Consider the following 16,847-nt stretch of genomic DNA (forward strand, 5'->3'; position numbering starts at 1 on the left):
TCATTGGCACGGATTGACCAGGTGTTTATAATATAACTCAGTTAGGGGGATCTATCGTTCAGCAGTGTGTGATGCCGCCAACAGCACCCCCAATTGCTCCCCCTTCTGTGTGGTCTACCGTGCTTACGCCTCTATCAGTACATTTGGCTATTTAGCCCAATTTTAGTATGATTTTCCTACGATAAAAATCGAAGAGAGGTAAATGCGCCAAAGGGTGCACACTATATATGTGTATATATTAGGATTGCATATTTAGGGGATTAGGAGGTATTGTGGGGGCATGCATTTTTCTTTCCACTTATCAGGTTGGTTAAAAAAAAACCCAGAGAGATTCTTTGTAACATGTTTATGCTTTTTTAAATGTTTTTAACTTTGTCATGTGGTGTAATTACTTTCAATAAAAACGTATATTTGTAATATACATAGCTAGCTCATGATATATATTCTCTTGCCAACTGAACCAAAATGTGGTGCAGTTTTTCGGCTGGAATGTCCGCTGCGGAAAACAGCACGTAACAAAAACCCCTTATGATGTTGATCCAGAGGAATGCAAAAAACCTCATAGGAATCAGCGCCAAAAAACACACGCAACCGCCTCTTATTGATCTCAATGGGAGGCGGAGGCGGTTTTAGCCGCTCGCAGGAAAAAAAAGCGACATGCTCTTTCTTTCCGCAGTTCCATCTCTGACCTCCCATCAGTGGCATAACTACCGCCGTAGCAGTCGTAGCGACTGCTACGGGGCCCGCGGCATGAAAGGGCCCGTGTCGCCCACCGGCACGGGCCCCCACAATGGCCGGAGGCCCCGCTAGCAGCCGCTATGGCTGCTACAGCGCGACGCCACTGAATACTACGGCAGAGCAGGGAGGTATCTCCCCGCTCTGCCATTAAACAAAAGACATGTATCCCCTCTCCACAGGATAGGGGATACATGTGTTATCGCTGGCATTTATAGGGAGAACGGGGGACTGAAAGTCCCCTGAAGTTCTCCATCACAAACCTCGGACTTCCGGGGTCTGTGTCGGCAGCTCCGTAGAAATGAATGGAGCGCCGGTCGCGCTTGTGCGCATGCGTGACCAGCGCTCCTTTCATTTTTATTGAGCTGCGCAGATGCCGGAAGTCAGAGGTTAGTCATGGAGAACTTCAGGGGACTTTCAGTCCCCCGTTCTCCCTATCAATGCCAGCGATCACACATGTATCCCCTATCCTGTGGATAGGGGATGCATGTTATTTGTAGGACACACTATAGGTCGCATTTTTTTGGGGGGGGGGGGGGGCTGTATGGCGTTCCCTGCAGGGGGGGGCGCTGTATGGCGTTCCCTGCAGGTGGGCGCTGTATGGCGTTCCCTGCAGAGGGGGGGCGCTGTATGGCGTTCCCTGCAGGGGGGGCGCTGTATGGCGTTCCCTGCAGGGGGGGGCGCTGTATGGCGTTCCCTGCAGGGGGGCGCTGTATGGCGTTCCCTACAGGGGGGGCGCTGTATGGCGTTCCCTACAGGGGGGGCGCTGTATGGCGTTCCCTACAGGGGGGGCTGTATGTCGTTCCCTACAGGGGTTCTGTATGGCGTTCCCTACAGGGGGGGCTGTATGGCGTTCCCTACAGGGGGGCTGTATGGCGTTCTATACAGTGGGGGCTGTATGGCGTTTGCGCCATACAGCCCCCTCTGTAGATAACGCCATACAGTCCCCTTGTAGATAACGCCATACAGTCCCCCTGTAGATAACGCCATACAGTCCCCCCTGTAGATAATGCCACACAGTCCCCCCTGTAGATAACGCCACACAGTCCCCCCTGTAGATAACGCCATACAGCGCCCCCCTGTAGATAACGCCATACAGCCCCCTCTGTAGATAACGCCATACAGTCCCCCCTGTAGATAACGCCATACAAGGGGGGGGTTGTGTGACACCCAGGGGAGGGGGGGGCCCCAGTCAAAAGTTTGCTATGTGGCCCAGTCTTTCCTAGTTACGCTCCTGCCCCCCATTGAAATAAATGGGAGGCAGAGAAAGCGTTTTTCGCTGCGTTTTTTGCCTGCGGCGCTCAATGGCCGCGGCTGAAAAACGCAGCGAAAACCGCCTGCAAAATACTCCATCTGAACAGGGTCATTAAGGCAGTTGCCAATTGCCTAATTTAAGATGAGAACCTAATATATTCCTGATCAATGACCCATCTCCAGCAATCTAGTACCTATAACTTTTTACCAATGCTTTTAGTACAGAAAATGCAGAAGCACCTACATTCCAGAAACATAGCTTAAAGCTTTTACACCCTGATGCAAAATCTGTCCACCCACAATTGGCATATGCAATTACGTCATACTGTATATGAGGCATATATATATAGTAAGATATGTCTATATATCATTCTGTCAATATGCTTAACACCCTGTGAGAAGGCAAGAAGTAGGTTGAGTTCCCACAGTGCAGATTTGCTGCAGATTTTGTATGTGTTTTTTTAAGCCAAAAACAGAACGTAAAAGAGGAATTATCCCCTTCCCGAAATTTGCCATATATATACGGCGCTGTCGGGCTTCCCGCAAAGCGCAGTACCATTACATCGCGGTGATAGTGTGGGTTCAGGAGCAGAGCCCGAAACATCACCGCCGGGTGCCAGCTGTATGTTACAGCTATCACCCTGATGTAACGGCCAGGACCGGAGCTAGCCTCCGATCCAGCCGATTAACCCCTCAGACGCTGCGTTCAATAGAAATTGCAGCATCTGTCGGGATTTTAGACACCGGCCCTCCAGCAATGTGATCGCTTGGTTGCCGGTGGCTGCAATGGCAACTGGAGGCCTAATACTGGCCTCCCGGTCTGCCAGCAACAGAACCCCGCTCAGAGGTGGGGCCTAAAAGGCTTCCAGCACCAACAGCAAGATGGTGCCAGCTCAACTTCGACTCATAAGATGAGTCGGCGTCATCAGCAGTGGGTGTCCGCTGTATGTTACAGAAAACACCCTGCTATAACGGCAGGAACCGGAGCTAGCTCCGATCCCTGCCATTAATCCCTTAGATGCGATCGCTGCACCTTAGTCGTTTGTAGCAAATTGGCAGCCCTGCCATGCGATGGCCTTCTGCTCTGCCATTACGGAAGCCAATAAGGCCCCGCCCAGAGCTGGAGCCTGTTCGGCTTGCCCTCAGTGAACAACTGACAGTTCTAATACAATACACTATATATATATATATATATATATATATATATATATATATATATATATATATATATAGTAAAAAATAAAATAGAAGTTTCAAGTAATAAAATAAAACACAATCGCCCTTTTTCACTTATCAAGTCATTTATTATTGAAAAACATAAATAAACCATACATATTTGGTATCACCGCGTCCATAACGATCTCAACTATAAAAAAAAAAATATTTATCCCGCACAGTGAACACCTTAAAAAAAAAAAACTAAAAAAGTTGCCAGAATTGCTGTTTTTTGGTCACTTTGTCTTCCAAAAATTTAAATAAAAGGTGATCAAAAAGTCGCATGTATCCAAAGATGGTAGCTATGTGGTAACTATAGCTGGTCACGTAAAAAACAAGCCCTCATACAGCTCCGTCGACTAAAAAATTAAAAAGTTATGGCTCTTACAACATGGCTACAGAAAAAATACATTCATTTTACAAAAGTAATTTTACTGTGCAAAATGTTGTAAAACAAAATATTGCTATAAATTTGGTATCGCCGGAATCGTATTTGACCCGCAGAATAAGTTAACATGTAATTTATGACATGTAGTGAATGCTGTATGAAAAAAACTAAAAAACGATGCCAGAATTGCTGTTTTTTGGTCACCTTGCCTCCCAAAGTAAAGGATAAAAAGTGATCAAAAAGTTGCATGAACCCCAAAATGGTACCAATAATAACTACAGCTCGTGCCGCAAAAAACAGCCCTCATGCCACTACGTCTATTAAAAAATACAATAGGTTAAGACTCCAATAAGTCAGGAAAGAAAAATATGCAGTAGTGCAGGCCCGAGGAGAACATTTCTTCTGTTTAAGTAGCGATTTATCAAGGCCCTAAAATTAGGGAACCAGGAAGGTTAGGGCTCAAACATATCTGCTGGAAGCGAGGGCGCCCGTATTATACCAGGACAACACTTCCCAGCAAAATTCCCCAAACTGCAAAGCTGCAGAGTGTGGACCAAAAGGGGGAAAAGAAAGGACACCATTTATCAGTGCGACACTGGCTTGTGCATAAAGGATTGCTTCACAGCGTAACACACCTCTATGGATTTTTTTACCCCAGCTTACATATATCCCCACAGTTTAAACTAAAATACCAGTAAAACTCCAAACCAAACTACTACCAAGCAAAATTTACACTCCAAAAGCCAAATGGCGCTCCCTCCCTTCTAAACCCTACAGCGTGCCCAAACACCAGTTTACTTCCACATATATGACATCGCCATACCCGGGAGAACCCTTTTAACAATTTTTGGGGTGTGTGTCTCCAGTGGCACCAGCTGGGCACGACATATTTGCCACTGAAATGGCATATCTAGGGAAATATTGCCCTTTTTACTTTGCACAATCTGCTGCACATTAACCCCTTCCCGTCATAAACAACTTTCAGATTTTTATTTTCGTTTTTTCCTCCCCACGTTCCAAAAGCCATAACGTCTTTAGTTTTCCGTCTATATAGTCCTATGAGGGCTTGATTTTTGCGGGACGAGTTGTAGTTTTTCGTAGCATCATTTATTTTGCCATATAATGTACTAGGAAATGGGAAAAAGATTATTTGTGGGGTAGAGAATGAAAAAAACAGCGATTCCTCCATAGTGTTTTGAGCGCCGTTTTTATGAAATTCACCGTGCAATTAAAACATGTTAACTTTATTCTGTGGGTCAATACAATTATGGCGATACCAAATATATATAGTTTTTTCTTTATTTTACTCCTTTTACAAGTAAAAACCTAAGGGTATGTTCACACGGTAGCGTCCGTAACGGCTGAAATTACGGGGCTGTTTTCAGGAGAAAACAGCCCCGTCATTTCAGCCATAACGGCATGTGCAGGCGCTTGAACGCTGCGTCCATTACGGACGTAACTGGAGCTGGTTTTCCATGGAGTCCATGGAAAACGGCTCCATTTACGTCTGAAGAAGTGACATGACACTTCTTTGGCGCGGGCGTCTATTTACGCGCAGTCTTTTGACAGCGACGCGTAAATATACGCCTCGTGTGAACAGACAAACGTCAGCCCATTGCTTTCAATGGGCAGATGTTTGTCAACGCTTTCAAGCCGTCATTTCGGACGTAATTCGGGGGTTAAAACACCTGAATTACGTCCGTAAATAGGCCGTGTGAACATACCGTAAGTGTAAAAAAGAAAATGTATTTTGTGTCGCCAAATTCCGAGAGCCATAACTTTTTTATTTTTACGTCGATTAAGTGGTATGAGGGCTTATTTTTTGCGGGATAAACTGTAGTTTTTAATAATAGAATTTTGGTGTACATGCGACGGATTGTTCACTATTTATTTCTTTTGTGGGAGATTAGGTGACCAAAAGATTCTGGCGTTTCCAATTTTTTTTTTACGGCGTTCACCGTGCGGGTTAAATAATGATATATTGTAATAGTCCAGACTTTTACGGATGCGGCGATACCAATTATGTTTATTTTATTTATTTTTTTACTATGCTCTAGGGGGAAAACGGGAAAAGGGAGGTTTTTTGAACTTTTAATATATATATTTTTTTTTTACACAAAAAAAACTTTATTTAACTCATTTTTGCTTTTCTTATTAGTCCCCCTAGGGGACTTCAGCCATATATTGCAGTATATCGTGATTCTGACAGGCGTCTATTAAGCCCTGCCGGAGGCAGGGCTTAATAGGTGCACAAAGATGGCGGATCGGGGGGCCTTCATTACGCCCACAGGCAGCCATAGCAACCATCGCCCCCCGCGATTGCGTTGCGGGGGGCGCGATGAGCTGTTAGAGGGGGCTGCCCCCTCTTTCTAACGATTTAAATGCTGCGGTCGCTATTGACCGCAGCATTTAACGAGTTAAACGAGCGGGATCGCACTCAAGCGTGAAGCCGCTCGTTACTCTGAAGTGTCGGCTGTAATAAACAGCTGACACCGGCATCGTATGGAGCGGGTTCACTCCGTGAGCATGCCCCATACTTGCCCTACCCGGCTATGACTTAACTGTATGTCATATGTTGGGAAGGGGTTAATTTATGTAAAAGACTTGTGGGATGAAAATTCTCACTGCACCTCTTTATAAATGCCTTGAGGGGTGTAGTTTCCAAAATGGGGTCACTTCTCAGGGGTTTCTTTTATTATTTCATATCAGAGCCTCTGCAATTGTGAACCAATACTATGTAAGTCGCCAAATTAGGCCTCAATTTCGCATGGTACTCTTTCACTCCTGAGCCCTGTCGATTGTCCAGGCAAAAGATTAGGGCCACATGTAGGGTGTTTCTAAAAGCGGGAAACACAGCATAATTATTAGAGAGTTTTCTTGTTATGGTGGCACAAGCTGGGCGCCCAATATTGGCATATCTATGGAAAAATTCCCATTTTCACTCATCGAGTGTACACTAATTTGTGGAAAACAACTGAGGGGTGTAGTTTAAATGCTGCGGTCGCTATTGACCGCAGCATTTAACGAGTTAAACGAGCGGGATCGCACTCAAGCGTGAAGCCGCTCGTTACTCTGAAGTGTCGGCTGTAATAAACAGCTGACACCGGCATCGTATGGAGCGGGTTCACTCCGTGAGCATGCCCCATACTTGCCCTACCCGGCTATGACTTAACTGTATGTCATATGTTGGGAAGGGGTTAATTTATGTAAAAGACTTGTGGGATGAAAATTCTCACTGCACCTCTTTATAAATGCCTTGAGGGGTGTAGTTTCCAAAATGGGGTCACTTCTCAGGGGTTTCTTTTATTATTTCATATCAGAGCCTCTGCAATTGTGAACCAATACTATGTAAGTCGCCAAATTAGGCCTCAATTTCGCATGGTACTCTTTCACTCCTGAGCCCTGTCGATTGTCCAGGCAAAAGATTAGGGCCACATGTAGGGTGTTTCTAAAAGCGGGAAACACAGCATAATTATTAGAGAGTTTTCTTGTTATGGTGGCACAAGCTGGGCGCCCAATATTGGCATATCTATGGAAAAATTCCCATTTTCACTCATCGAGTGTACACTAATTTGTGGAAAACAACTGAGGGGTGTAGTTTCCAAAATTGGGTCACTTCTGGGGGATTTCCACTGTTTTGGTCCCACAGGGGCTTTGCAAATGCTACATAGCGCACAGGAACCAATCCAGCAACATCTGCACTCCAAAAGCCAAATGGCGCTCCTTCCTTTCTGAGCCCTACTGTGTGCACAAAGAGCAGTTTATGACCACATATGGGGTCTTGCCGTACTCAGGAGAAATTTTCTATAAATGTTGGGGTGCTTTTTCTCCTTTTAATTGTTGAGAAAAATAAACATTTTCAGCTAAAGCTACGTCTTATTGGGAAAAAAATATATTTTTATGTTCACTGCCCAATTCTAATAAAATCTATGAAACGCCTGATTTAACCATTGGGAATGAAAACGGCGTTATCGAAGTAGTCCTCGAATCCGACGTAGTCCAACAACCGAACCTGTTAAAAAACATAAAAAAACTAATATTAGTAACATTAATAAGTAAAATAGAAAAACCATTACCATACTTACATTCCTGGGTCTGTGACAGTAAACTTGGTCTACTTTTAAAAGTAGGACAATGTACTGATGTAACTGGCGGGGCATAATTTGCTTCAGTCGGGAGGGAGGGCCGCTACAGGAGTGTTTTTTTTTCTAAATAATAGGGAAAATGGGCCTCAGTGTTCATGTGGGGGCAGGTGAGGGAATGTTAATGGGTTAGCACTGAACATTTCTTTTATGGTAAGTTCACACGTAGCATAAACAATGCAGATTTTTCATAAAGTGCATGGGATTTGAACAACCCCGCTGCATAAAAAACCCACCGAAAAAACGTTCATAAATTGACATGCGGTGCGTTTTTTTAATCCGCAGCATGTAAATTTATGCTGTGAGATCACTGGTTTTCTGTAGCAGGTTTTCCCCATTGAATTCATTGGGGCGGTAAAACCCGCAACGATTAGCACCGTTGCAATTTTTGCAGAGGAAAAGTTGCGTTATCGGGATGTCATCACTAAAAGTGCCTAGGGCAGCACAAACTCCAAATACGTGTATTGGCAAACATTGTAGTTTTCTGCAGCATATTTTTATTTTTTCTTTATCAAAGATTTTTATTTTTAAAATTTACACAACATAACAGCATATACATTAGTTTCATGCATTTGCAAAATTCACATACAGTGCACTATAACACTTCAATATTACATAGAGTATCAAAGACACAGAGCAGCAGTAGGAGGTAGCCTCCTAATCAGCAGGCAAAAATTATACAAGAATGCAATGGAAACAACAGTCCCATATTCTGCAGCATATTTTCACACAAGTACGCCATGTGTTAACACACACTAAGGGCTGATTCAGACGTGCGTGGCGTTTTTGCGCACGCAAAACACGAGGCGTTTTGCCTGCGCAAAAGCCACTTACCTCCTCCGTGAGGCAGCATCATATGATGCGCGTCTGCGTGCTTTTCGCGCAGCCGCCATCATTATGACACGCCATTCGGATGTTTGTAAACAGAAAAGCACGTGGTGCTTTTCTGTTTACATTCATCCTTTTGACAGCTGGTGCGCGAAACAGGCAGTTCGCACGGAAGTGCTTCCGTGCGACCTGCGTGGTTTTCACGCACCCATTGACTTCAATGGGTGCGTGATGCGCAAAATACGCTGAGATATTGACCATGTCGCGCTTTTTGCGCAGCGGACAAACTCTGCGCAAAAAGCACGGACTGTCTGTACTGCCCCATAGACTTGTATTGGTCTGTGCGTGGCCCGCACGGACGCAATACACGTTCGTGTGAATCCAGCCTAAGGGCGGATTCACATGGACGTGATTTTCGTCCGTGCAGCCCGCGTGGTATTCACGCGGGTCGCACAGACCTATACAAGTCTGTGGGGCAGTGCAGACAGTCCGTGAGTTTTGCGCAGCGTGAGTCCGCTGCGTAAAACTCACGACATGTTCTATATTTAGGTGTTGAAGTCAATGGGTGCGTGAAAATCACACGTACCCCACGGAAGCCCTTCCATGGGACGCGCGTTATTCGCGCAACAACAGTAAAAGAATGAATGTAAACAGAAAAGCACCACGTGCTTTTCTGTTTACAAACATCCAAACAGAGTGTCATAAAGATGGCGGCTGCGCGAAAAGCACGCAGCCGAGCATCCATATTAACAGGACACACCGAGCTGTCACGCTGCTGCCACGCGCGCAAAACGCATGCGTTTTGTGCGGGCGCTAAACGCTCACGTCCGTCTGAATCCGCCCTAAGGGGAACAGCGCTCAACAACTTTGTTTTAGCACACTGACATCCACCGATCGAGAGCCTTATGAATGTTGTATTTTCTGCTTTTTTTAAGTTGATGTCTTTGTTTCCATTCTGCTTGTGCCTATATGTGACTTGTTACCTGCCTACTGTTTGTTATGATAGATCCCAATCTACAACCCCCTCCTGGCCAACTTCCATTCCTTACCCCGAAAAGCACAACATTAGAATGGTGTGGCAGTTCCTTAAATCTCCTGTACTCATAGACAGTTTAAAGGGGTCATCCGGGTTGCTAAAATTGATGGCCTATCCTCAGGATAGACCATCAATATTAGATCGGTGGTGGTCTGATTGTCCGATCAGGTGTTGGAAGGGGCCGCAGTGCTCGTATGAGAGCCACAACCGCTTTATTGTTTACATGGTTCTTCTTTCTGTTCATACTTGATTGCACCGTTACATTTGTAGTGGCCGTGCAAGGTATTGCACTACTGTCCTAGTCATATTTGATTTTAATACTAGCTCATAAAATAATTACTTGTTTTAAAATAAAAACCATGGAATGATGATTTTTTAAATCCTATTTTTTTTTCTCTACTCATGCAGGTGAAAAGTCAATTATCATGTATGAGCCAGATAAGGGATATCCTCCATCCGCTCCAGCTTACCCACAACCAGGTGGGTTTGACAATGTTTACTATATAAAGTGCCTATTTAAGCTGTAATATATTATACACATGTTTATAATAGAAAATAGTGTTAACATATTTACTGTGCAGCCATTAAAGGATATCTGTAAACCTTTGTACAGTTTTTTTCCCACTAAAACAATGTGTTATACGTGTACGCATATTAACAATGTTTTAAGCAACTTTGTAATTGTTTTTTTATTAAAAAAAAAAAAGATTTTAAGGGTGTGTTGACATCAGCGTCAGGGTCCCGTACGTGGGTTCCGTTAGACCTTTTCATCAGGGGAACCCATGAACAGAAACCAAACGGAAGCCATAGCTTTCCATTTGCATTACCATTGATTTCAATGGTAATGCTTCCGTTGCAAATGGTTTCCATTTGTCTCAGTTTCGTAAGGTTTCCGTTTTTTTGGCGGTATCAATAGCGCATTCGCAGTGAACAGGCCCTTACTTTTTGAGATACAGCTTCTATGTATCCTGGATAAATAGAAGCTATATCTTGTGCTCAATCCCGAATCCGTCAGGTCAGCGGGACTGATGGATTCCGTGACAGCGGGTCCTACTATGTATCCAGGATACATAGAAGCTATATCTCGAAAAGTAAACATTTTCTTTAATAAAAAAACTATTAAAAAGTTGTTTAGAACGCCATGATACATTGTTTTATTAAAAAAATGTCTTCAAAATAGCCTTTATGGATGGTTTCACACATAGCATTTTTGGAAAAATGCAGGATTTTTTGTGGCTTTTTTTGGCCAAAAACATCTGCAGGCATATGTTAACTGAAAGACTATAGTAAAATATAAAACACTCTACAAACAATGCTTTTTTGTTTTGGGCTTTTTTTTGCCAAGTAAAAGGTAGTGTGAGGCTGGATTCACACGAGGTCATTACGTCCGTAATTGACGGACGTATTTCAGCCGCAAGTCCCGGACCGAACACAGTGCAAGGAGCCGGGCTCCTAGCATCATACTTAAGTACGACGCTAGGAGTCGCTGCCTCTCCGTGGAACTACTGTCCCGTACTGAAAACATGATTACAGTACAGGACAGTTGTCCTGCAGCGAGGCAGGGACTCCTAGCGTCGTACATAACTATGATGCTAGGAGCCCGGTTCCCTTCACTGTGTTCGGTTCAGGACTTGCGGCCGAAATACGTCCGTCAATTACGGACGTAATGACCTTGTGGGAATCCAGCCTAATTGTGTAGTCACACGGTGGGGATTTGTCTCATTTCTTGCTGCGTGGCCGAAAACCGAACTGCTAAAACATATGTGTATTTACCGCGATTTCAAGAGGTTTTTATTTATTATTTATTTATTTCAGTTACTTATATAGCGCCAACATATTACGCAGCGCTGTACAGAGGTCCACTTTTTTACTGTTCCATGCTAACTGCAAAACCGCTGCAAATCTCGGTAAAAACACATGCATTTTTAAAGTGCAGCTTTAGAACTGCAAAACAAAGCCGGCAAAACCAAACCGTGTGAATAAGTCTTTGGCTCAAAAAATACATGCAAAATCTATTTTTACTGCATTTCTGCTGCATTTATGACCCCTTAATGAAGTCTATGGGACAAACTCACAGCATCCCCACACAGAATATGCAGCATAAACTAACATGTTGCGGATTTGAAAGTTACACCGTAGAACATTTTCCACACGACTTTTCTGCGATTTATTTCCACAATGTAGGCATGAGATTTGCAAAATCTCATCCACTTTGCTGCTGCTGTAAATACTGCAAAATTTCTGCACAGAATTCCGTTGTGGAAATTCTGCAGTGTAGGAACTCAGCCTTAGGAAAGAACTACCTAACATTTATAGAGATATGCGCCAAATTTATCTTACAGCATGAACTACTGTGATAAATCTGGCGCAGCTTCTGCCTGCCTGGTCTAGTTTTAAGCTGTCTAAGGCTGGATTCACACGAGCATGTTCGGTCCGTAAAGGACGGAACGTATTTCGGCCGCAAGTCCCAGACCAAACACAATGCAGGGAGCTGGGCTCCTAACATCATAGTTATGTACGACGCTAGGAGTCCCTGCCTCGCTGCGGGACAACTGTCCCGTACTGTAATCATGTTTTCAGTACGGGACAGTAGTTCCACGGAGAGGCAGGGATTCCTAGCGTCGTACATAACTATGATGCTAGGAGCCCGGCTCCCTGCAGTGTGTTCGGTGCGGGACTTGCGGCCGAAATACGTTCCGTCCTTTACGGACCGAACATGCTCGTGTGAATCCAGCCTAAGTGTAAGGCAATAATAATAAATCTGCCCCAATGTGTGAAGGAAGTCTAAGGGTTTGTTCACACGGCTTATTTTTGGCCGTTTTTCGGGGCCGTAAAAAAACGCTTGCGATAAAGAAAAGCATGTCACTTCTTGAGCCGTTTTTGGAGCCGTTTTTCATTGACTCTACAGAAAAACAGCTCCAAAAACGGCCGTAAAAAACGCACCAACAAACCTAAGTTGCTAAAAAAAAACGGCTGAAAATCAGGAGCTGTTTTCCCTTGAAAACAGCTCCTTATTTTCATATGTTTTTAGCTAAGGGTATGTGCACACGGTAGCAGGCTTTTACGTCTGAAAAGACAGACTGTTTTCAGGAGAAAACAGCTGCCTCGTTTCAGACGTAAACGCTGCTCCTCGCATTTTGCGAGGCTTCTCTGACAGCCGTAAATTTTGAGCTGCTCTTCATGGAGTTCAATGAAGAACGGCTCAAATTACGTCTGAAAGAAGTGTCCTGCACTTCTTTTGACGAGGCTGTATTTTTACACGTCGTCGTTTGACAGCTGTCAAACGACGACGCGTAAATGACAGGTTGTCTGCACAGTACGTCGGCAAACCCATTCAAATGAATGGGCAGATGTTTGCCGACGTATTGTTGCCCTATTTTCAGACATAAAACGAGGCATAATACGCCTCGTTTACGTCTGAAAATAGGTCGTGTGAACCCAGCCTAAGCGTGTTTTCAGACGTTTTTTGTTAAGCGTGTGAACATACCCTAAGGTCTACTTTAAATCAAAGACTAGAAATTTATGGGATTAAAGAGCACAGTCAAGTTCTCTGTTGGAGGCGCGGTTTAAATTCTTAATGATATGGTAATAATAGCATTTAATTGTTGTATGGATATGATGTCGTCTCATGCATTTCAGCATAAGTATCCCATGAAATACAGTGTGATCAATTCATCTACATGATATTGCTGAATACATGCATCTACAGATGTTGTCCAGTCGTCTTAAATATTTATATTTGCTTTTATATAGGTGTTGGAGGAGCTTATCCACCACCACAACCACCACCATATGGAATGGGAGGGGCACAGCCCACAGGTAGAGTGCAATTACTATATGTACATATTTGTATTTTTTGGCGGTGTAAGGCCCAGTTTACACAGAGTTTTTTTACGCTGATTTTGACGCGGAAACCGAGTCGGAATTAGCGGCAAAAAGTGTCTGAAACCGCCTCCCATGGAACTGAATTTCCATGGGAGGCGGAGGCATTTTTTTTCTGCGGTGGTTCTTAGCCGCTCATGGTAAAAACAAGCGGGGCCACAGTTCCGCCATTGACCTCCCATTGAAACCAATGAGAGGCAGAAAAGGCGTTTTTCCCGCCGTTTTTTGGGCGTGGCCGAAAACGCAACGAAAATCATGGCAAGCAAACAGATTTTTCTACATGCGTGTCGTGATATGGTGTGGCATGCGGCTCCGACCGAAAACCTCCATATGTAAGTGTATAGAGCCGTAATGTAGCCATGTGAATGTGGCTTCAGAAGCTAGAATCCTGAAAAGCAAGCCAGGGATACCAAGTAAAAGTGAATCTATGTACCTCCTCCTAGTCAATATAAATTAATTCTTCCACTAACATAATATGGTTGAGATTCTCAACAAATTCTACCACATTATGAACATGCAAAGACTTCCAGTGCAACAGAATAATTTGTTATAAATGATCAATATCATAATGCAGGAACACTATATGACTATCTACACAAACCAATTGAAATGGTGTGAGTTATCTGTAAAGGGTTGAGTGCAGGTATAGACAATGGTAAGAATTCTCCAATTGTGCGTGCAAGTACCATTCTCTAGGGTCACTGGTACCTCCCCCAGTATTATTCAAGAAAGGGCGCTATCGTGCGGAATGGCAGGCCTGTTTACATGTACAGATTCTTGTTATAATTCGTACAATTTAAATGAATCGTAACGATAATGGAAAAATGTAAAGCACTAAATTATAAACGCTGAAAGTGTTGCTTATTATTGATTAAAAAAATTGTGTTCATACATAAAAATCATTATTTTATGTTTGTAACAAGTAAATGGTTGTCTGCCTGTTTGTCTCTATAGCACTATATTGGCATACAATCAAATTGTTCCAAATACATATGAAAGTTGTACTGCTCTGAACTTATAAAACTCATAACTGTTTTGTTAAACATGATTATGTGTAAATGTACCTTTATGGCAGGAAACTGCAACCTACAGATACAAAAAACAGGCCTACAGAGTTGGCCAGATGGAAAAAAAAGCATCAGTCATCATACTATGTTGCCCTGTTTAAAGGGGTTCTCCGCTTTAGACAATCCCTACTTGTCCATTGACAACTAGCAGGTCACAAAGAAAATAAGCAGTCACTGGCAGAATACATAACAGCTAAATCTAGAGACTCACAGGTAACATCTTCTCTGATTGTAGTAGTAGTGTGTTTCTTCTCCATCCGGCTCAGACTGTCATGACTTCTACAAACCTCTGCATGCCTGCTACCCAGACATTTCTTGCCCCTTTGCTTCTGCAGCTCATCCCCAGCCTCTACAGCAACACCTTTAGACCTCAGACCAGACCACAGAACTAATACAGACCCCAGATCAGACCCCAAATTTAATTAAGATCCCAGACCAGACCCCAATACAGCTCCAAAGCCCTAAATTAATTATTTTCTCAAAATTAAATCAGACCCCACATAAGATCTTTAAACAAATTCAGACCTCAAAATATAATAATACTTAAGACTAGACCACTAAATTCAGACCACAGACCCTCAATATATATGCAAGTATTTCCTAAATCAGACTTGTCAGGAGAGCTGGTTTTAAGTCTATGGCCAGCTTTAGGAAGTCTACTATCTTTGCTAAAGCTGCAGTTTTGATGCACAATCGTATTTTTACACGTCAGATTTGGTGAGTACTTTAATGCAGTGGCTACATGAATTGAGGTTTTCCTTAAAAGCAACTCTAGGTGTATTTTCCTAGACGGTTTCTTTAAAAGAGCAGGGAACACGGCACAATCACATGCAAAAACCGTATGTATTTGCATAAAATCTTTTACTATTTTTTTTCTTCTGCTCCGTTACTGGTTCATGTGAAAATATGTTAATCGGTCATAAGAAGCAGTATATCATTTTGGTCTGGAAATAATGTGGTTGCAGCTGGACCCAGCAATGATGTCGCTGCTATCACCCTAGTGCAATTATTATTTTTGTGTAAAAAGTTCTTGCATATTTATCATTTTGTTTATCTTATCCCCGCAGTGGTTATGGCTCCTATGACCACAATAGTGATCATGGGAACATCATTCGCTGACTCGCCAACATCGTGCACCTGTCCTGTTTGTCGCCAGAATGTGGTGACACGTATACAATATAACACTGGGCTCCTCGCCTGGCTTATCTTTGGCATCCTGTGTTTCTTTGGGTAAGCACTACAATAAAAAATAATAAAATAATTTACCTTGCAGTTTGTTTGGATTCGGGTAATACAAATATATTAGCGAATTACGCATAACGCAATTGCCGTAATGTTTTAGTCCATCTAAAGATTTAACGTAGCCAAATTTGTGATTTGGCGCAACACATTGGGATATATAATATGGCATCTCTATTAGTTGATTTTCCTCATGAAGGTGTAACATGAAGCTCATGGGACTCAATGCAAAATCTGTAACAGCCCCCACCGCCACCTACCATGTTCTATGTAGAATACGGGTGTTTTCTTATGGGGCAGAAGGGAATTTGGGCCCAACTGCTTCTGCTACCTCTGCACCCCCTATAGCGATGTCCCTGATTCAACCTTGCTACATTTGTACTGGAGGTCACTAGAAGCCTCGACATTCTTAGATATTGGACTAGTAACTATGACATTATTGCTGTGTGTTTCTATATCATGTATTCAAAACGAACATAGAAATGTATCCCAACCCGGACCTGGGCATCTTATTTTTCTATAAACACTTGATTTATGTATTATCTAATTGTGTATTTTTCCATAGTTGCTGGCTTGGATGCTGCCTTATCCCTTTCTGTTTGGACAGCTGTAAGGATGTTGACCATTTCTGCCCAAACTGCAATCATCACCTATCAAAATACAAAAGACTTTGAAGAAGTTCCCTTAACGGTCCAGAAAAAACAAAGAAAATTTTTTTTCTGTGTCATATTAAAAAAAAAAAATTATTACCTTGTAGGAGCTCCTGAAAGATGTGATCTGGTTTACTAATTATATGGATTGTGCAATTTATATTAAATGTTAAGTTCTACTGATTTTTTTTCTCTTCTTGTTAATATTTTATTATATGTTCATTTGAAAATTTCATCTGACATTTATACAGAATTATCTCTAACATTGTTGTTAGGTTTCTTATTTTGGCCTTTCTAAATCACTTGAAAATAATATTGTAGGATAATTCTCTATATTATTGTGGACAATTAAGAAATTTGCAATTAGGAAAAAAATGTGTCCGCTTTACAGATGAGTATGTATAGCTATAG

At 42.8% G+C, this 16,847-nt stretch overlaps 1 protein-coding gene across 4 annotated transcripts in view; it reads left to right on the plus strand.

The window, feature by feature from the left end:
* The window catches only part of LOC142656401 (LITAF domain-containing protein-like), a 69,781-nt gene extending 53,162 nt beyond the window's left edge, over nucleotides 1-16,619 (plus strand). For all 4 annotated transcript variants that reach the window (XM_075831323.1, XM_075831324.1, XM_075831327.1 and 1 more), the window contains exons 2-5: nucleotides 10,007-10,078; nucleotides 13,352-13,417; nucleotides 15,615-15,777; nucleotides 16,352-16,619. In XM_075831323.1, coding sequence (XP_075687438.1) covers nucleotides 10,024-10,078; nucleotides 13,352-13,417; nucleotides 15,615-15,777; nucleotides 16,352-16,460 — 393 coding nt within the window. In that variant the 5' untranslated portion in view covers nucleotides 10,007-10,023 and the 3' untranslated portion in view covers nucleotides 16,461-16,619. The remainder of the gene's footprint in view (nucleotides 1-10,006; nucleotides 10,079-13,351; nucleotides 13,418-15,614; nucleotides 15,778-16,351) is intronic.
* Nucleotides 16,620-16,847: the final 228 nt, after the last annotated feature.

The sequence above is a fragment of the Rhinoderma darwinii genome, chromosome 6 (assembly GCF_050947455.1).
Source record: "Rhinoderma darwinii isolate aRhiDar2 chromosome 6, aRhiDar2.hap1, whole genome shotgun sequence".
NCBI classification, from domain to species: Eukaryota; Metazoa; Chordata; class Amphibia; order Anura; family Rhinodermatidae; genus Rhinoderma; species Rhinoderma darwinii.